Below are 21423 nucleotides of genomic sequence, written 5' to 3'. Positions count from 1 at the left end.
TTTTCTCTACTGTGTGATTTAAAGATTTCATTTAAAAAACATATTTGAAGAAATGAAGCAGAGATATGTAAATCCATTCAGTCAAGTTTATTGAATTTACGGTGTGCTCAGCACTAGGCAATAACATGAAAAACAAGATCTCAACAAGGGAAAAATGTACGCTGCACTGTATTAATCCTCAATCATTTCCGTGTTGCTTTTTAAAGCATTCTTAGGTCGTTTTGGGGTACGTGGTCTCCCTCTTTCTACATGTCCTCCTAAAGCTTCTGGCATTATCGAATTATGTGCCTGCTGTGACCATCCTAGTGGCGCAGGACCGGTGGCTTCCTGGTGCTGGGGCCCCATGGTGGAGGAGATGTGCTGAGAGCGAAACCGCCAAGCCCAAGGGCTCCGGACACTCACAGTGAATCATTGAAGGCCAAACTTGGGGAACACAAAAAGGGCTCTGGGCCCCTGACTCACCCCCTCCCCCAGGGGATGTGCTTAAAGTGCTAACACTGTAAGAAAATGACGCATTGCTACACGCCATCCTGGGTGCCACCAGGTCTGTCATCTCCCTCTTCCTACCTGGTTTGTGCTAACACCAGGCACTGGCACTGCCAGGGGCCAGGCCAATAGAAAAGTCCAGTGCCCAGTGAAGAAGGTCCAACATATAACCTAGGATGTCCGAGAGGTGAGGGCAGAGGGGTAGATGAGGGCAGAAAGGTACGCAGCAAAAGGGACTAGTTTGTGCTTGGCCAGTGCCCCTGGGCCAGGGGTTGGTTCCTGTGCAAACTGCAGTTTAGTTCTACAGCCAGCAAGGTCCTAAATTCTCCCTGAGGGAAAAAAGCTACATAGCATAGGCAGGAAATCCATGCAGGGTCCTCCCTGTGCCCCAAGCCCGCATGCCCCCATGCCTACAGTACAAGGTGCTAAGGACCACAGGTGCGGCGTATTCAGCAGGCCATGCCACACTTGGATGCTGGATGACGTCTGAACACACCTGGCCAAAGAGCCCCAGCTGCCTGGGCCCAGTCATCACATGCAGGCCCCCAACCTGGGTTGGCAAGAGGGGCTCAGGGCCAGCTGGCAGCCTGGTCAAGGATACCTGTGCCCCTGCGGGTCAGATCCCAGAGAAACACATCATGTGTGTGACACAGAGGACACCCCAGCCAGGAGGGCAAGCAAAAGTGGCAGTGGGATGGCCTCTTCACGTTGGCAAGGCAGCTAGGCAGAGGATGCCTTGGAGGAGGAGCTGGAGGGTATCTGGGGGCCGAGAGGGCGCCCCCCTCTCGCCCTCAGCTCAGAGCCAGATCTCATCACTGCTCACGCTGGACACTCGATAGATGTAGCCCAGCATTGGGAGGCGGATGAAGCCTGTGAGGTCAAAGAGGTGCAGGGGACTCAGTAACCCTGGTTCCTGGGAAGGTGGGAGAGTCCTCTCTGCCCCCGGCACTCGGAGACCTTCGATGCATTGACACATACACAGGGCTGGGGAGCAGGGGAGGAGGGCAGCAGGCCCCTTGCCAGTACCTCGGCTGGTGAGGAGGCCGCCGGGCTCTGGGTCCAGGAGCTCTGGCCGGCTGTTGTTCCGAGGTATCTGCCGGTCTGCTGATTTCCCTGTTGGGTGACAAAGGGGGCTGTGCCCAGGACAGGAGCGTGCCTGATGGGGTCTTGCCCATCCTAAGCACCAGGGTCTCTCTTTTTCTCAGAAGCACCTGCAAACAGCAGGGGCCTGGATGTACCTCTGGAATCTGGAGTGAGGTCGTTGAGCTGAAGGTTGGATGGGAGGGACATGTTCTCCCGTGGCAGGCGCACGTTGTTGAGTTTCAGGTTGTTGGAGTCACTACGGGCAGACAAAGGTTGGGATATGCCCTGGCACCAGCAGGTACAGGTTCCTCTACTGGGGCCTATTCCAGACCCACCAGAAACCCCGGGTTCCCACATGTCCCCATCCTGCATTTCCGTTCAGCCCGTCCACCCAGCCCCAGGAAGAGTTACCTAGAGACCAGAGATGGGCGCCGGGAGGGGCCTGAGGAGAAAAACACCATGCCACCGAATCTCAATGTGCCCTCCCATGCTGGGCTCTGCCTCCCCTGCCCTTTCAGACCCAGGACCCTCAGGCAAGTTCTCTCTCAAATGCCCAGCCTGGGTTCCCAGGGCCTGACTCTGCTACCCAAGACCCATGTTGTCCTACCCACGGCCATGCCCTGGAAGTGCTCTGCCACTTGTCAGAGATGACCTGTTCTGCCCAGCTCTACTTGCTGTTTTTGCTGCTCACCCCGACCTCACCACCACTCCCTTAGCCCCCCTCTGCCCCCAACACCCCTGGCCCTACCTTTGGTGGTCTTCTCTTTCCTGCAGACCAAGCAGGCCACCAAGGTGCTGAACCCCACAAGGGTGCCCAAGGCAAGCCCTCCAGCTACAACAATGCCCAGCAGTGGTACTTCTACCCGGGTGGCCAGGAGCCCTGCAAGTTGTCTTCTGATTAGGTTCCAAGTGGGCAGTGCCCCAACCCCGAAATGTTGTAGGGACTACTCTGTCCTCCTTGCCCAAGGTGGATGGGGACAGCTCATCCACGAGACCCACCCAAAGGGGCAACAAGTCCTCCCATATCTGCACCCTGGTTCCTGCGCTCGCCTGAGCCTTTGCTGGGCCAGTCGCTGGCAGTTCTCACCTGGGGCAGGCAGCGAGGCACTGGTGACACCCACGTCATTGGTGGCCACCACCGAGAGGTTGTGTGCCAGGCTGTGGAGCTGTAGCTGCACAGTGTGGTTGGTGAGCCAGGGGTAGTTCTGGGCATCCAGCACCAGGAAGTCAGAGGTGTTGACAGTCACTGGCCCATCCTGGTCGATCCAAGTGACATTGGCAGGTGGGTTGGCACGCACCAGGGCAAACAGGACAACCAGGAGGCCTGGGCCCTGAGCTTCCTGGTACTTGGCCCCGACCTGGGCAATCTCCGGCTTAACTGGTACAAAGCAGAGGCCAATATGCTCTCACCACAGCGCCTCATGCTTCTGGCCATTTCTTCCCAAACCCAAACCCAGGTGGGAGCCAGGAGCCTGGACCCCTCCTCAGAGGGGGCACTGAGAAATGCGATGTCTGGGTCTGCCAGAGAGGCAACACTTTGTAGCGATTAAAAGTATAAATACCAGAGCCCAAATGTCTGCATTTGAACCCTGGCTCTGCTTCTTACCAGCTGTAGAACCTTGGGCAGACTGCTTAACTTTTCTGTGTCTCAGTTTTCTCATTTGTAAAATGGGATAACAACAGTAATCACCTCATAGGATTATCATGAGGATAAGGTGAGTTAATATTTGCAAAGTGCTTAAGTGTTTATTAAATGTCCTGCCAACCACCCTGCCTGGTGGCTTCTGGGGGTTCCTGGGCAGAGACTCTCTCCCTGCCTACCTCAGGGGCACTCACATTGCACATTGAGGATGACGGAGGCGTTGGCTGACTGGCCACTGCCCGGGTCCTGCAGGGAGCAGTTGAGCTCATGCTGGGCCCGCTGCGCAGTGATGGTAAAGGTGCTGGTGCCCCCAGAGAAGGCCTCCCCACCCACGCTCAGCAGTCTCGAGGTGCTGGCCTCCTGCAGCTGTCCATCCAGGTACCAGGCCAATCGGGGGGTGCCAGGGCCCCCTGCCACCCGGCAGGTGAAGGCGTGGCGCTCATTCTCCCGAAGTGCCAGCTCAGCCCAGGTCTGACCATCTATCTGTGGCGCCAACTCCCCCCAACCTGAAACACAGCAGAGGGCCTCTGGGAAGGGCTGGAGAAGGGTTGGTCCCGTTCTGTGACCAAGACAAGGTCATTACCGAGGGGCAGCAGGCCCAGAGCCAGGGCACCTGGGTTCTCTCTCCAGGGACTGGCTGGACCTAGGGTAGGCGGGTGAGGAGAACCAGGCTCTACAGTGGGTGCGCGGACTGAAGGTGTAGAGAGAAGAGGACAGAGGAAGGAGGCTCTGGACCCCAGAAGTGCTTGGTGGAGGAATGAACAGGGGTGTACCTGAGCTCAGAAGGGCGGGCAGGAACAGCAGTGTGTGCGAGAGGGTAGCTGGGCCTAGAGGCAGCGCCATGGTGGCCCGGGCCGGGGCCCCAGGCTGCTGAGAGAAGGGGGCGGGCCTCGGTGTCAGCCAGGTGAGAGCAGGCAGGCCTAGCAATTCCTCCAGGAATTTACTCTCCAGAAACAAAAAGAACCATGCACAGAAACACAAATGTAGACCAGCCCACAGTGGCGAAGGCACAGACCCACCCACCATGTACCTGGTCACCCAGCGGGCGCAGAACCAACCACTGACTCGAGGGGACAAGCAGGTACACATTCGCAGATACACAGAAGCAACGAGCGCCAGCGCAGCCGCACCGTGCCCAGACACACACGCACACTCGAGCCACACGCGCCCCTCCCCCAAAGGGAGCGCCTATCTCCTCGCCCCTCCTCTTCTCTACCCCGTTCCCCCTCCCCTTTCTCGCCCTGCGCCCCCTTCCCTATCCCACTTGGTCGGGTGGATTTGGGCGAGAGAGGAAGGGGTGGGGGTGGGGTCGCTGAAGCATCCCGCCCCCGCCCCCTTCCCCCGGGCGACTCACCTGGCTCCCTCCCCGCGCGCAGCCGGAGCAACTGCTCAGGTCTGAGGAGCACCGCAGTCCCCTGCAAGGGCGGGGGCTGCGCCAGGCAAGGCCAATCAATGCCCAACCACGGGCCCGCCGCGCGCTGACCCCGGCCCCACGCCGCGTGCACCTGAGTGCGCTTCTGCCCGTGCGTGGCCGCGTGGGCGCGACGCAGAAGCAGGCGAGTCGGTGAGGCCCGTGCAGCTTTATTGGTTCAGGGCCCCTCCCGCCCCCTCGGCTGCGGGCACCCAGGCCCTGCGGCGCTCAGCGCCCGTTGCGGGGGCCGCGCAGCTGCCCCATCATGTCAGCCAGCATGCGGTTGCACAGCGCGGCGTAGGGGTTGAGCAGCACCAGCTGGCGCCGCGCGAACGGGCTGCCCAGCCGCGCCGCCCGCTCGAAGTCCCTGCGGGCATCGTCGTCCCGGCCCTGCAGCCGCGCCAGGAGCCCGCGCTGCACGAAGCTCTGGCGGGCGGCGCGACCTCGGCCGCCGCTTAGCTCCACGGCGCGCTCCAGGTCCTCCAGGGCGCCTGCGGGACGGGAGGCGGTCACTGGGCGGCAGGTGCCCGAGCCCGCCCGCCACCCGTAGCCGCGCGGATCGCTGCAGTCTGCGGTGGTCCCTGAGGCTCCGGGCACGGCCATTTACAGCCCAGCCCGCCTGCTGCACGTGCAGACATTTGATGCTGGAGGTAGGGATTTGTTATCCCATTACGCAGCTGGAGACTGGAGGAGTTGGGAAGACTTGCCCTGGGCTGCACAGCCACGTAGGAACAGGTTCCTATTATTTTCTTGTTCCTATTATTTTCCACCACTAATACACTAAAACATGAACGTTGTGGGAGGATTTTGAATGGTCACTATGTTTTGAATCTGGCCCATTGTCGGGCAAGTAGCAGGCAAGTCATTCCACACGTGTTTTGTGTTTTTTTTTTTCTCCCTAGCTAATCCACACGTAAGTTATTAATCATCTACTATGTGACAGGTGACTGACTCAATCCCAGGGTTCAAAAAAATTATAATTAACGAGGCACGGTGGCTGGGGCCTGTAACCCCAACTACTGGGGAGGCTGAAGCAGGAAGATCATTTAAGGCCAGGAGTTCAAGACCAGACTGGGCAACATGGTGGGACCCTGTCTCTACAAAAAAGAGAAATATTCGCCAGGCGTGCCAGTAGTCCCAGCTACTCACTTGGGAGGATCCCTTGAGCTCAGGAGTTCAAGTCCAGCCTGGGTAACAAAGCAAGACCCTCCTCCAACTCTAAAAAAATTTTTTTAAATTAAAAATTGTAATTAACTGCACAACCATTTCTTGCAAAGACAATAAAGTCAGGTTCTCATTCTTTTGAGGGCTTTTTGCGTTGCTTGTTAAAATTTAGAACAGCTCCTCCTCAGTTTCGTGGACTGATTGCCTTTCCTCATTCTGTCATTATCTCCAAGATCTTCACTATTTTGTATCTAATTCCTTGGAATGGGGTCCTGGAGCCAGAGCTGGCCTGCACCATTTTTATTTTTGTTATTCTCATAAAATATTAATCCTTGGATTAGGCCTCAGAACTCAGAACCTCAGGCAGCCAGGTGGTGTCTTCTGTAAGATCCCCCAGGCTGTTTTCACGCAGGCTCTGCTTCAGTTCACTCAGGTTCTCTAGTCTTCTAAAAAGCCTGACAAGGCACGTGGGAAGTTCCAGCACTGTCGTGGAGCAAACCTGATCTTCCCTGTCTTGGGTCTTTGTGTCTTGATTCCTTAAACCCACCCAAGGCTGCTGGGAAGCTCTCAGGTCGCAGCATTCCTTGGTTTCCCTCGGAGGGAGGAGCTGATCTGGAGGAATCAGTTACCTCTTCACCTTTCTGGAGTTTCAGCCTCAGGCTGTCCCCAGGGCTCTGGGGCACATAAGCCTGGAAAGGGGGCTCTAGGGATTCCCTATTGTTCCCGGAATGGAGTCCAAACTCCCCAGCCTGGTGTTCCTGGCCCTAGGAGCACCTGCACCAGCACTGGTCCTAACAAGTGGTTCCCTATTAGGCTTCCATAGTTTACACCTTCCCGTCAGCCTGGTCCCTCTGTCCCACTGTCCCCAGTCTAGCCAAAGTAACCTGAATGCAGCAGGTTTGATCCAGTCACTCCGCTGTTAAAATCCTTCAGTGGTCACCTTTATTTTCAAGACAAAGTCCAATCTCAGCCTAACACTCCCAAGGTCTTCACCATTTGACCTCTGCCTGCCCCTCCAGGCTCAGCTCTCCATCCTTCCTCCACTCCAGCCAGCCTGGAAATCTCAGGTTCCCTGTACCTGTGCATACCTTCTGGACCTCCACAGACTCTACCTTCTCCCACTCCCTCCCACTCACTCAGCTAACTCTTACTCATCCGTCAAGACTTGCCCTTCAGGAAGAGGTCCCATGCTGACCCCTCTCAAATTTGGTTTGCTGGTATCATGTATGTGTCTGTTCTACCCCCAAGACTGGGAGCTCCTTGAGGAGCAAGTATCATGTGGCCATTAAGAGCACACACTCTGCAGCCCTACCACCTGCTTCAAATCCCAGCTCTGCCACTTCCCAGCTGTACGATAGTGGACAAGTTACTTAACATCTCCATGCTTCAGTTTCTTTATCTAGCAAACAGAATAGTGCATACCTTTTAGGGTTGTTGCAAGAATTAAGTGTGTTACCACAGCTTATATGTAAAGTGCTTAATGCCCGGCACATAGTAACCGCTATATAAATGTTAGCTGTCAATAGTGTACCATTTATCTGTATGTCCTCAGCACCTAGCCTACTGCCTGCCACATTGTAGGTTCTCATTAAATGTTCCTTAAATGAATGAATGGGATGCAATCACTTCTGACTTTCAAACAGGCCCACGAGAGTAGCAGGGCCCACGATACATCTCATACTTTATGCGTAAGAAGACGGGCTCCAGAGTTTAGTGACTCCCCACCCCTCATAGCCTAGCTCCATAACCACTTCATCTCTGGTCTGTGCCCTCTGGCAGCCCCTTCTGCAGAGGCTCCAGGGCATCTCCCCTTACCTGCCACATCGCCCTGAAGTCGCCGGGCCTGGGCTCGGTTGTTGTAGGCTGATGCCCTCTCAGGCAATAGGCAGATGGCTTGGCCAAACCTCTCCAGGGCTGTGCTGAGGTCCCCAGCCTCTGCTGCCATCACCCCCTGCAGCTCCAGGGCCTTGGACTGCTCCAACTGTGCTTGAGGGAAAACTCCATCTGTGCCAGGGAATGAGCCAGGAGGAGGGGACAGGTGTGCAGTCAGGGCAAGAAGAAAAGGCCACCTCAGGCTTTGGAATCCCGAGATCTGAGCCAGAGCTGACTGAGTGTGGGTCACAGCAGGGATCAGTTGCAGTGCTTGGGGTTAGTGGGACCTGAGGTCATCAAGGCTGGGAGCTAGCACTGCCTAAGTTCCAAAGGGATCTGGGAAAGGGATCTTGGTTGGCTCCCCATTGCCAAGAGAATGAAGCCTAAACTCCTTAACCTGTAGTTCAAGAACTGGCACATGGTCACACAACCCATAAATTGCAGAGCTTGAATTGGAATCCAGATCTTTCTGGCTCCTAAGCCTGTCCGCATTTTGCTCTACTATACTGCCTGTTACACAAAGGCCCCCATGACATTAACAAGTCATGAAAATCACCCCTCAGCTTTTCAGTCTGAAGTTTCAGTAAGGCTTAGGCTTCCACTCCTTCAGAAACAAACGGCATTAAAAACACCTTCATTAGAGAATAATGTAAAAGCCGGTTAGCTCAGTGCTTGGCTTGTAATAGGGTTTAATAAATGCAGGCTGAGCCTAGTGGCTCATGCCAGTAATCCTGGCACTCTGGGAAGGCAAGGCAGGTGAATTACTTGAGGTCAGGAGTTTGAGACCTCATCTCCACAAAAAATAGAAAAGTTAGCTGGGCGTGGTGGTGTGCACCTGTAGTTCCAGCTATTTGGGAGGCTGAGGCAGAAGGATCACTTGAGCTCAGGAGTTTGAGGTTGCAGTGAACTATGATTATGCCACTGCCCTCATGCCCAGGAAACAAAGCAAGACCCTGTCTCTAAAAATAAAAAACAAAAACCCTCCTATTTCTGCTTTCTGTATTGTAACCACTCATTCAAGTGAGCCACCACTCTCTGCCCTGCCCTGTTTCTGTCTTCCATTCTGTGGTGGTGGGGTGATATTCTCTGTTACGACGTAGATGTGAGTTTAACATTATCCGACACAATTATGCTTGGATCATGGAATGAATAAAGTGGTAAGTTCAGAGGTGTGAGAGCTGATCGTTTTCTCCTCTTGGCAGAATGTCTCTAAACCCCTATCAGTGCATTAAGGATCAGCCAACCTGATTCTAATCTCAATCATAACCCAAGGGTCATGGAACAAGGGGCCCTGTAAGATCACCTCCCTCTGCCACTCTCGGGAGGCCAGCAGGTCAGCCTATGTGGAGAGCTACACTCCAGGCCAAATGCTCACCTTCATCTAGTTCTTCCTTTTCTGCTTCTCCTAGGTCCAACTCAACATCTCCAAATGGGGTGTCGGGGTTGAAGATGGCCTGCAACACTGCCTGATCATTTGGAGTCCCCATGGTGCTCAACTCCAAAATCCCAAAAGGTGACTCAGGATGAGAGAAGAGGGAGGCAAGGGGGTAGGTGCTGAGCCTCCAACAGGCAGTGGATCTAAAAAGAGGAGGTTCTGTTTGAGGACCATCCCCTCGAGAGGAGTGTCTCCCATTCCTTGGCTATAGTGTAAACTTAACCCCCTTGGGCCTGGGGTTAGTGATCCCGGCTGGCAGAATATTTACAATTATTTCTCAATGCTCCCCATCCCCCACAGAATAAACAAATCCAGTTTCAGCCTTAAGGTGGAGTAGAGCAAAGAGAAGGTGTTCTCCAGCTTTTCCCTGAAATGCTTTCATTTTCTTCACGAGAAAAATTGTTAGAAGCTGCTGCTTAACCTCCCCTGGATAAAAGAGGGGGGATATGTAAAAGATAAAGGGACTATTCCTTTGTCCTCTTGACCCCTTCCTGAATATACATCATTGATGAGCAAAAGGAGAAAATACAGTCAGTGAGAACTGGACATAGCTGTGCGTGCTTGTAGTCCCAGTTACTTGGGACGCTGAGGCAGGAGGATCCCTTGAGCCCAGGAGTTCAAGGCTGCAGTGAGCTATGATTGAGTTATTGCACTCCAGCCTGTGTGATGGAGAGAGACCCCATCTCTAAAAAAAAATTTTACAAGGAGAGTCAGTGTGAAGTGGGACCTGAAGGTAGGCTATGGAGAATGCTTTAGTGATTCCACCTTAAAAGAAAGGACTGTAGAAGGCACTTTGAACCCGGTCACAGGCCACGCCCTCCTCCCACACCCACCAAAGCCAAAAGGAATCTCAACCCTGTGCAGCAATAAACTTGACATGTTTATTAATTAAACTATCACTTAAATAAAAAAAAGTGCATAGAAAATAAACATGTTTAAAAACTCCTTTTTTTTTACAACTATGTACACTTTTTACTTTTACATTCAGTCTTTCGTAGAGAGCTTTCAGCATTATTATTTTTTGAACTATTAAAGTATTTTCCTTCATCCCTGTCACAGGGAGTTAACACTGATGGACTTTAGACACATTTTCCTTTTATTTTTTTCTCTTTTTCTCTAACCAGAAGCTTGGAAGAACACAAGGAAAAAAAAAAAAACAAAAGATCTGTTATACATGATAAAAGTTGTCAAGAAATGTCTTATTTCTAGAAAAGCTTGTCATCTGTTGAGCTCTTGAAACAATTATTCAACTACCTGTATTTACTAAAGAGACTGTTAAAAGTTCAATAAAAGAAACACCACAATTCTATTTTCTTGGTTGAAAGACAGAACTAGAGTACCTCAGAACAAGATACCAGGAAAGCACAGAACACAATTTTCCCCTAAATGCAGGTGGTAACCCCAACATTCATAACCAAAAATAGAGAAACAAGGAGTACAGGTACTGACTGGCAACATTCATGGGCAGAAAAAAATCCAGGTGACACCATTTCTGCATTTCTCTCTGATTCTAGGAGTAGACTGTTTTACCATGCCTTAATTGTTTGGGTTTTCCCCCATTTTGGGAATCAGAGGAATGCCAGCCTGACGTTTTCCTGCCACTACTAGCAACTGTAACACAATCCTTATCTATAGTGTTAAGAGAATTAAAAGCCATGGACTGAACTAGGCTTTGTTACATGGTGCATTACTATATTAGTTCCTATATATATCATATTTATATTTATTTGAAAACCAAAACAAACAAAAAGTTGCAAGTTTTCAGAGTGTGAGACTTGACTGGTATTCATGATTCGGCACGAAACCATCTGCTCAATAACCTTGTATTGCTTAAAAATGAAGGAAATGAAACATAAAATTACACCCAGCCCTTTGCAATGACCCGCTTTTCCTTAAAAACAAAAACAACTTGATTTCTATTAAAAAAAATCCCAAATCAAACTTAAAAGTTAACATCTCACAAGGTTTTGACCTTTAGTATTTTCAGATATTGATTGAACGTCAGTCCTTTAGAAAGATACATTCATTAAAAGATTTTTTTTTTGTTTTTTTTTTTTGTGTGTTGTTGTATTTTTTTTTTTTTTTTTTAAATCAAGGGAGCTGCATGGTGCTCACTGCATTGGCCGGGGGTTTGACAGAGGCGAGCAGGGTGGTGGGCTAGGTCCCGGTCTGGTTGAAAACGTATAGCTGCCAGGGCTTCCCCCTCAATTCTTGTTATTGGCCTAAAAACAGGAGGGGCTGTGCTAAAGATGGTGGGTGGCCAAGGAGGGAGCCAAGGGACCAAGTTCCGGCCAAAGGGTCAGCGCCATGCAGCTGTTCTGGTTACACAGTTGTCACTGGCCACCAGGAAATGCAGCCACAACAGGTTCTAGCAGCAAAGCTATAAGTGAGCTGGCTCTCACTGAGAACTGACCAGGTTTGCAGCTATTACTCCTTAGGGATTTGGGATGCCCCTTGGGGGATTCTTGGGAATGACCCACCACAATTCCTCAATCTGCATTTTTGTGCGGATATTCCCTCAGTCACTTTCAAAACAAACTCAGACGTGTTTGGGAGATAGCTGTGCCATTTTTGCCTTCTTTCCCTCGCACAGGGAAACGCTAGCTTATCCCCCAAGTTGCTGGCAGGTATGCTGAAATTTTGGCAATGGACTCAAGGCTGAGCTGTAAGAGGAACTTCTCATTTCTGTGGTTGACAATTAGGGGGTGGAAAGGCAAGGCAAACCATCTGCAGCTGGCAGGAGAAGGAAAGATGTGGGTCCCTCCCCTGTCCTCAGGGTTTGGGGTTGGTAGAGTGAATGAGGAGGGGGCTCACAGTACAGCATGGCCTAGCAGGGCAGTAACTAGGTCTATTTAGCTGAGTTTCCCCCACTCCCTGACTGGCCTTTGGGTCTTTCTCAAGGTGAATTCATGACCCATCAGTGCATTAATCATTTCAGTAACAAATGCAGCTTAAGATTTTTTCTTTAAAAAAAATAGGAATACAAGGATTTACCAAAAAACCTCACACAGTGCAATAATAAAGGAAACCAGACACTAGTGGAACCCCTAGGGCCACTGCATCTTGTTCATGGGCAAAAGGAGGAAGGGAGGTGAGGTCTGGGTAGAGTGCTTTTCCCCAGTCCCTTGCTGGCACTTCTCCACGATGACAAGGAAGTCTCTGCCATCCTGGCCACAGTGCTGGGCTCCCTGCATGACAGTGAAAACAGTGATAATGTTCCAGCAAAGCCACCAGACAAAGTTCTTAAAGTCACGGAAGAAAAGGGAGCCCAGGATGGAAGGCACGGCAGAGCCATGAGTCCTGGGTCAGAGAGTGCTGGGCTGAGTTGTATTGCTTTGCTAGACTTCCATAGGAATGAGCTTCTTGCGGCGAGAAAAGGGTGCCCCACCCTCTACTTGGACTGCACTACTCTGAAACCTTGTGGCAGAGACGGAGAAAAATCTGCTTTATCGTGAGTGGTCAAACTGTGCTTCAGATTCAACAGGCTGCCCCAAAAGAGGGCACAAGGTGATCAATGGGTTCTTTGCAGGTATGAGGACTTGGTGGGCAGAGGGAAAGGAAAGGAAGTGACCTATGAGGCAGATGGTGATGGAAAATGTCAAGTTGCCATTCAACTTGTTGGTTGCTAACTCTGAAGTAGGAAAGATGAGGGAAATGTAAAAGATGACTGTCTTTCACCACTCTGGAGCTAGTGCCAGAAAGGAGAGAGACAGTATGGGCAAGAGGAGAAACTGTTGTGTCAAGATACTACTATAGCCTTTTGAGGAGCTTCACTAGGGGAAGGAGGGGGGTGTCCCAGTGGAGTTGGGGGACCTTCCTTCTCCATTTATTGTCAAAGAGCAAACTCAGGAAACATTTATGTCAACAGGGCACAAACAAGCTACACATTAAACAACGAAAAGTACACCTTCCAGGGGGAAGTTGGGCAGGAAAAACCAGACTTTGTGTGTACAGCTGAATATTTTCTCTAACTTCATCCTATGAAAATAAAAAATTATTAAAAACCGATCTTCTTTTAAATTAGGATAATACCGCGGTTTAAAAAATAGCCTTGTCATAAGTGCTTCTCCCTATGAAGTGCTTCTCATAGAAAAATATACAAAATATATTTACATTTATAAAACCTTAAATAGTAAACTGTAAACAGAACAGAGTAAAATCCAATGACTTAATTTAACAGGTTCAGGACACTGTCTTCGGGGAAGGAGGAGAAACATTTGATGCTGTTTTGACCACATCCTAAGGAGTAATCAGGGCAGTAGTGTCATTTAATTTACTTTATCCATGGATTGTGCACAGGTGGCAGAGTTCCCTCAACACAAGGTGGTCCAGTCCCCAAGTTTTGGGCCTTGAAATCTGATTAGTGTTCTGCCTTCAACTGGACATTGACCGTTTACAAATTGAGTCTTCCTATGTCTTAACAAGGGGAAAATAAAGTAATCATGTCCTAGGAATGGGGCCCAAGGGTCATCCTGGTTGTGATACTCTGGTAGTCGCATGATTCAGATCCTATTTAAATAATCTTTTTCCTCTTCTAAAAAAAATCATGCTACATATATTTCTTTAAATCTCTCAGTGGAGCTTTATGAAAACTCCTCCAAATTCTGTCTGGTTGTGACCAATGGCTCCTGTCCACTTCCCCAGCTGGAGTGCTTACAGGCTCAGGGAACTTTCTGCAGGCACATGCTATGCCCAGCAGGGAGTGTCCTTGAGCAAGGAGTCAACCTCCCCTACCACCCAGAAAGAAGAATGGGAAAGCAGTGGGATGAAGGACAAGGGAAAGGCAGAAAGGGGAGTGAAGAGAAGGAATGGGAGAGGGAAGCCGCTCCTACTGTCAAGAAAGGTGACTGGCTGAGCTAAGGCTCATGGGGATAACACTCCCACTTAAAGCCCACAGGCTCAGGGTTTGGTGATTAATTGGCACAACCCCAAGACAGCCTTTTGACACCAGAGGTGCTAGGAATCCTGTCTCCCAGCCAGAAGTGAACTCTCAAGTGGGAGGATAGGGAAAGCCACCAGACCTCTGTTTGTTCAACAGACGGCTGTAGATGGGGCCTGGCTGACAAACTGTCAGGTGTCCAACCAACCTGTATTTGGGGCTTTGCCTGACCCTTCACTTATAGTGCTTGGGAAAGGGCCAAGGCGAGGATGGCAACTTCTCTCTGAGGAGATGATCAGGCCCAATCTCCCAACATAACTAACCCTCTATAGGCTCCTTCCCGGCAAGTCTGCTAGGGAACCCGTTTCCCACTTATGAACAGCAAACAATCAGAGGGGCCCCAGGAGAAAGTCAATCATGGATCTTTGCTTCAAGACCTCAACTCTCTCTCCAGGACTATGATCACATGTATAATGTGAATACAGGACATAAGGGAGCTCAGCCATCACAGAGGCCTCTCAACCGTGCCCACGCAATCCTGGAGCTCCTAGCTGCTGGAAAAGGCCTTCGGCATTGCTTTGGATGGCCTTGGGTCCTAGTACTCCAACACTGGGGGAGAAGAGCAGCTTTAGTTTAGGAACTTCCGGCATTTCTTGGCGCCACAGTTGCAGGGCAGCTTGTTGCTGGCATCCTCAATGGGGAACTTATAGTCATAAGTGAGTTCCTCCCCTCGGTAGATCTTACGCATGGCAAAGATGACAATGTGCTTCTGCCCATCAATATTGATGACTCGAGAGTAGCAGTTAGGTTCACATGAGTGATTGATGAAGCGTGCAGCATTTCCATGCATGGTGGCATCCACTACCTCTGAGTCATCAATTCGGAACATGTAGCAACCAATGCCCTATACATGGAGGAGAAAGGAGAAAAACTTGTTATTTCTTTTTTTTTTTTTTTTTTTGAGACAGAGTCTCACTCTGCGGCCTGGGCTAGAGTGCCGTGGCGTCATCCTAGCTCACAGCAACCTCAGACTCCTGGGCTCAAGCGATCCTTCTGCCTCAGCCCCCCCCCGGGTAGCTGGGACTATAGGCATGCGCCACCATGCTCAGCTAAGTTTTTTTTCCTATATATTTTTAGCTGTCCAATTAATTTCTTTCTATTTTTTTGGTAGAGACGGGGTCTCACTCTTGCTCAGGTTGGTCTCGAACTCCTGAGCTCAAACAATCCACCTGCCTTGGCCTCCCAGAGTGCTAGGATTACAGGCGTGAGCCACCGCGCCCGGCCAAAACTTGTTATTTCTTGTAAACAAACTCAGGTTTAAGAACATTTTCTAACCTTTTCCTGATGTCACCTATAGCCATTGATAAAATTTCTTCCAGTAAAATTTCCAGATTTCTCCCAGCACCTATCTTTCAAGATGCTTCCATGAGGAGTTCCTAGATTACAGGGACTAGACTAGGTTTCTTAATGTCTCTGCAGGAAAGAGAAACCTAAAACTTGTATAGCTGTGTGCTTTTGATCCTAGGATCCACTCAGACAAACTTTCAAAGAGTATCTTTCTATACTAATCTTTAGAGTGGATTCTGAACTTTTAGTGGGCACATCGCAAATTTCAGAATTTTTTTTTTTTTTTTAAAAACGGTCTTTGAATTGATAACATAAACTATTTCTTTTGGGATCTAGGATTCATACTGATAGTTGATGTTCCCTTTCTACAGCAAAACAAAAGTGGGCGAGTTAAAGAGAGAGACTCACCTTGCTGTCGTAATACTTCTCTCGCTTGTCAGTCTGGATGGAACGGATGACATTGCCAGCATACTCAATCACCATCTCACCTGCGTCAATGTTTCTCTTACAGAAAAGACCCCGGCCATGGATGGGAGACCTGGGACAAAGATGGAAAAGAGATCAGACGCAAATTTTTCGGCCAGGCGAAGTGGCTCACGCCTATAATCCTAGCACTCTGGGAGGCCAAGGTGGGAGAGAAGTTCGAGACCAGCCTGAGCAAGAGCGAGACCCCATCTCTCCTAAAAATAGAAAAATTAGCTGGGCATCATGGCGCGCGCCTGTAGTCCCAGCCTCTTGGGAGGCTGAGGCAGGAGGATTGCTTAAGCCCAGGAGTTTGAGGTTGCTGTGAGCTAGGCTGATGCCACGGTACCCTAACCTGGGCAAATTTTTCAAGTAAGGTTAATTGTGTGAATACATGAATAAATTTTGATCTGTTAGTTACCCAGGAGAGACATACATTTGAGAAAAAGAAAATTTGGACTCATTTGTGTATATTATTTGTTGTAACAAATGGCCAAAGATGAAAGATTTCTCCATTCTGCAGCCCACTAGAAGTAGCAATATTTTAATCCTTATTATGTTAAATTCCTTATTCAACACAAGGAGTTACAGGATCCCAAAATATCAGGTTCAACGACTAATATCTATAAAAACCTCACTTACTGAATGCGGGAGGTCACTCATGCATTTGGTCCTCTTTGATTTTGGAAAACTTCATTAGTTTTCTATAATTCTTTCTAGAATTTTAGCCATACCTGTAGACACCAACCGCCTCCTTAGAAGTCTTTTTTAAGTGCCGAAAACGCATGGGCATTGGCAGATCCATGCTGGTTGCCCTCCTAAGAGACAAGATATACTATTAATGAATTATCTTCAGGAAATAACATTTTGAGTCTTGAAGACTCCTAGAGAAAATGAATATAGTCTTTGTTCAATGCCAAGCATAACAAGTACCTTATAAAATGAGGTCCATTTTTAATATATATCTAGTACTTTCTGACCATGATGATTGTGATGGTATAGCCAAAGCTGACAGAGTATACCATAGTTAAAGACAATACTCATTTTATAGTTATTTGGATTTCTCTTCTGTAATTTATATTCCTCTCTCTTTACCAGCCATATACTGCTACTTCAACACAAACTATATTTCAGTCTTTTTAAATCATATCCAGAAAATTCTAATACAAGCAAAACTACACAGTGCCCTGAACAACAGGAGTAGAGGGAAAGCAAGAATATTTCTTACAACCCCTCCCCACTCCAGACTCACCGAGCTGACTTCAGCTGTACCTCCTCCTCTTCCTCATCATTGGGGTTGTACTCAGGAGGCTGTCTATGTTTAGAAGCCAGGAAGTTAAACATGTCAAATGCTGACTTCCTGGAGCCAAAAGATTAAAACATACTCAGAGAAATGCTTTAATAGAGCAGTAGAGGATGACAGCATTAACACTGGAAATCTCAACGGTTATGTGGGAAAATAACTGTATCATTAGATAATAAAATCAAGACCCAAACTGCTTACAGAAAAGAATACAACTTGCCTGAGGTGGACTTCAGCCCTGGCTGAGCCATGAGGATTCAAGGGGGGTTCATTGGCCTCCTCTGGTTTGTGGAAACGAAATTTGTAATTTCGACAGTGCTTGGCACCAGACAGCTGCTCAATCAGGAACACAACTGCATCGTGGAGAATTCCCAGCATCCTTAAACCGTTAACACCTGTAGGGTCACAGGTGCCAGGTTAGTGAGGAGGGCAGTCAACAGGAAACTGCACAGCACTACAGAGATGCCTCTGCTAGAGGATAACTCTGCCAGAGGCTGCTTAAGGATGAATTATATTAAACATTAGCTAGAAATTAGCAAAAGATAACCAGCCATTAGAGTGATCTATCAATATGGAAAACATTCATGACAGATTGCTAAGTGAAAAAAACATGCCACCAAACTATGGACTATTTTCTATGTGTTGTACGTACACAGAAATGCTATACATGTTATTTCATTTCATGTTCTAATGACCACACAAGGCAGGAATTACTAGCTTCATTTTAAAGGGAGCAAACCTAGGCATAGAGAATTGAAACAACACGCCCAAGGTCACATAGCTAGCATGGTAAGATTTGAACTTTGGACTGGATAACTCCAAATGTAATATCCTTTTTGTTTATAGGTAATGGAAGTAGCTAGGTTCTATACCAGAACTCTTCTGTGCTTTTATAGTGAATGTATAACTCAGTAGTTATTTGCTTTGCTCACTTTGTCTCATGCTGTTAATAAACATTTTTTATTTATTTTATGAAAACATTTATATAAATATAAGTCTGCTGGCACAGACACTGAAAGGCTTTCTAAAATGACTGGCTTTTCTCATTAAAGGGATGGGGCACAGTAACAACTGCCACACTTCTTTTTGACATTAGCAAATAGCTAATGTTCTTTATATTTTTATTAAGTAAATAATATTATTCATTTATAAATATTCTTCTTGGTATTATTAATAATTATATCTGTTGTGGACAAGATATATATTTTGTAAGTATAATTGCATTAGGATCACATACCCAATTCAAACACATGTAACAGTTTGTGTTATGGACCATGTTTTTTGGTTTTTTTTGAGACAGAGTCTTGCTCTGTTGCCCAGGCTAGAGTGCCATGGCGTCAGCCTAGCTCACAGCAACCTCAAACTCCTGGGCTCAAGTGATCTGCCTGCCTTAGCCTCCCAAGTAGCTGGGACTACAGGCGTGTGCCACCATGCCTGGCTAATTTTTTCTGTTTTTAGTAGAGATGGGGTCTAGCCCTTCCTCAGGCTAGTCTTGAACTCCTGACCTCAAGCAATCCTCCCACCTCAGCCTCCCAGATGCTAGGATTACAGGCATGAGCCACCACGCCCAGCCTCCAATCCTCCTGCCTCAGCCTCCAAAGTAGCTGGGACTACAGGTGCATGCGACTACACCTGGATGATGTTTCTATTTCTTTTTGTAGAGACATGGTCTCATTATGTTGCTCATGTTAGTCTCGAACTCCTGGCTTCAGCCTCCCAAAATGCTAGGATTATAAGCATGAGCCACCATGTCTGACCTTACTTTATTTTATTTAAAAAAATTTTTTGTAGAGATGGTGTGTCAGTATGTTGCCCAGGCTGGTTTCAAACTCCCGGGCCCACGTGATCTTCCCTCCTTGGCCTCCTAAAGTGCCAGGATTACAGGCATGAGCTCCAGACACTGTTTAAATCAGTTAACAGTCAGGGCTTCTGTAGGCAGAGGGAGAATGGTCAAAAAAGGCTAAAGAAAAGAGGTGACCTTTGGCAAGGTCTTGAAGGATTAATAGGCGTTTGTTGTGCAAACCAAGGAATCTGGAAAGGAGAGAGAAGATGGAGGGAACTAGGTCCTGGTGGAGGGAACTGCATGAACCACGTGTGCTAATGTGAAAGCATATGTAATATAAGTAATAAGAATTACTTGGGAACAGATGCTAAACATTCGGCTTTCTCAGCTCCAAGCCCAGAGATTCCGATTCACATCTATAGACCATACTTTAAGACACACTGATGGATCTGGAACAGTAAATAGTGTAGAGTGGCTACAGAGAAAAGAATCTTGAGGGGTGAGGAAAGTGGTGAAAGCTGACTAGGACCTTGACGTGTAAGGATCCATAGACTGGAAACCGCAGGAGAGCAGGGCCCAGGCTGCTTCTACTCAGTGATTTTCCTGAGTCTTTAACATGATGCCAGGCATATTACAGTGCTCAGTAAACATTTACTAGTAACATATACTTAAGGGTTGAAGATTTTATTCCACAACTGGTAGGCAATATTAAGAAGTTTTTGAGGTACTTCTGGTGACACTGAGGATATACTATAAAAGGAGGAAAGATGGGAGATTCAGGGACCAGTTATAAAGCTTTTGAATGTTACAGGTAGAGAGTAACAAGGGCTATGCCTGAAGAAGGAAAAAAAGAGAAGAAAGGGATGTGGCTCATACTTTTGGGGTAGAATCAACAAGATGTGAACAATGAGGGAAAGGAAGAACATTAACATTGACTGGAGCTGTTCTGACCGTAGCTCTATGGGATGGTGTTTAAGGTAAGAACGTGGGAATGGCTGAACAGGCCTAGGAAGCGGAGAGTAAGCGTAAGAGGGGAAGAGGCTGAGAACCCAGCAGAATCCCAACTTTTTTTTTTTGAGGTTGAGTTTCGCTCTGTCACCCAGCCTGGAGAGGCGCCAGTGGCGTCATCATAGCTCACTGCAGCCTTGAGCTCCTGGGATCAAGTGATCCTCCTCTCTTAGCCTCCCAAGTAGCTGGGACTATAGGCACATACCACCAGGTCTTGCTCCCCAACTTAAAAAAAAAACTTATTTGCCATCTGTCATTTAAAAAATTGAATGTATTTGAATTAACTAGTTTTTAAAAAATTTGTAAATGAAATACATATTCATGACAATAAAGTGAAATTGGATAGAGAAGGAAAGTAAAAGTTGCCCATTCTAATTCTCTAGGTCCCACTCCTCAAAGGCAACCACTATTACATAAATAATTTAAAAGTATCTAAAGGGACTCATGATCATATTAGATACATACTGTTATCACTTGCTTTTTCAATTAGTTTACACTGACCTTGTTTCTAAATTGCCCTATTGAGGAGTATTTGGGTTGCTTCTGGTTTTTTGCTACTACTACACGTTGTAATGAACATCTTTATACATTTTTATGACTTGGTTCAGACTACCTACAGGTTAATTTCTTAAAAGTGTAATTGTTGGGTGGAATGGCAAGTAATTTGAAAATTTTGATAGTTACTGCTTAATTATTCTCCCAAATGGTTGTATTAATACTTTATATACCCACTATTAATATAAGAGAGGGCTCATCTCCTCTATCTTTATCTATATTGTCTCCAAATGCTAAATCTGGCCGGGCATGGTGGCTCATGTCTGTAATTCTAGCACTCTGGGAGGCTGAGGTGGGGGATAGCTTGAACCCAGGAGTTCAAGACCAGCATGAGCAACATAGTGAGACCTTGTCTCTACAAAAAATAGAAAAATAAGCTGGGCGTGGTGGCGACTGCCTGTACTCTTAGCTACTTGGGAGGCTGAGGCAGGAGAATCCACTGAGCCCAGGAGTTTGAGGCTGCAGTGAGCTATGACAAAGCCATTACACTCAAGCCTGGGCAACAGAGCAAAATCCTGTCAAAAAAAAAAAAAAAAAAAAAAGCAACCCAAAAAACTAAATGTTTGTTAAGGTAGGAAATAGTTAATCATGATTTAATATGCATTGTTAAAATTATTAGTGAGACTGATTTTCGTTTTATTCGCTATTTGTATTTTATGGGAAATAAGTTGCCTGTTGGATCCTTTGCTTTTTTTATTAAAAAAAATTCTAGCCAGGTACAATGGCTCATGCCTATAATCCCACCACTTTGGGAGGCCTAGGTGGGAGGATTGCTTGAGGCCAAGAGTTTGAGACCAGCCTGGGCAATATAACGAGACCCTGAATCTACAAAAAATTTAAAAAAACAAAAATTAGTCAGGCCTGGTGGCATGTGCCTATAGTCCCAGCTACTCGGAAGGCTAAGGTGGGAGGATCGCTTGAACCCAGGAGTTTGAGGTTGCTGTGAGCTATGATGACGCCACTGCACATTCCAGCCTGGGCAACAGAGTAAGA

General features: G+C 47.9%; 3 protein-coding genes across 4 annotated transcripts in view; all 3 read right to left on the bottom strand.

The window, feature by feature from the left end:
* Positions 1-122: 122 nt before the first annotated feature.
* Positions 123-4428, bottom strand: TMEM25 (transmembrane protein 25). Of its 2 annotated transcripts, none has more exons than XM_012655432.1 (8): positions 3985-4428; positions 3406-3717; positions 2657-2947; positions 2318-2449; positions 1981-2011; positions 1725-1825; positions 1513-1602; positions 123-1356 (listed from the first exon to the last, which is right to left on the bottom strand). In XM_012655432.1, exons 1-8 carry the CDS (start codon positions 4298-4300, stop codon positions 1283-1285), a joined length of 1347 nt encoding a protein of 448 aa, XP_012510886.1. In that variant the 5' UTR covers positions 4301-4428; the 3' UTR covers positions 123-1282. The 2 variants fall into 2 exon arrangements, with proteins under 2 accessions (XP_012510886.1, XP_012510887.1); XM_012655433.1 differs by having other exon boundaries at positions 1513-1599.
* A 344-nt stretch (positions 4429-4772) lies between these two features.
* On the bottom strand, positions 4773-9210 carry TTC36 (tetratricopeptide repeat domain 36). Its single transcript, XM_012655434.1, has 3 exons — positions 9034-9210; positions 7602-7790; positions 4773-5113 (listed from the first exon to the last, which is right to left on the bottom strand). Exons 1-3 carry the CDS (start codon positions 9143-9145, stop codon positions 4851-4853), a joined length of 564 nt encoding a protein of 187 aa, XP_012510888.1. The 5' UTR covers positions 9146-9210; the 3' UTR covers positions 4773-4850.
* Positions 9211-9960: 750 nt separating this feature from the next.
* Positions 9961-21423, bottom strand: part of KMT2A (lysine (K)-specific methyltransferase 2A) — an 89093-nt gene continuing 77630 nt past the window's right edge. Inside the window, exons 32-36 of the mRNA XM_012655431.1 lie at positions 17305-17479; positions 17034-17141; positions 16516-16599; positions 15728-15857; positions 9961-14876 (exon numbers count right to left, since the gene is read on the bottom strand). Of these exons, the coding sequence (XP_012510885.1) occupies positions 14601-14876; positions 15728-15857; positions 16516-16599; positions 17034-17141; positions 17305-17479 (773 nt within the window). The 3' untranslated portion in view covers positions 9961-14600. The remainder of the gene's footprint in view (positions 14877-15727; positions 15858-16515; positions 16600-17033; positions 17142-17304; positions 17480-21423) is intronic.

This window comes from Propithecus coquereli, unplaced genomic scaffold, assembly GCF_000956105.1.
Source record: "Propithecus coquereli isolate 6110/MARCELLA unplaced genomic scaffold, Pcoq_1.0 Scaffold477, whole genome shotgun sequence".
Classification (NCBI taxonomy): domain Eukaryota; kingdom Metazoa; phylum Chordata; class Mammalia; order Primates; family Indriidae; genus Propithecus; species Propithecus coquereli.
The sequence above is the reverse complement of the archived record's forward strand: the minus strand, read 5'-3'. Positions and strand labels throughout refer to the sequence as shown.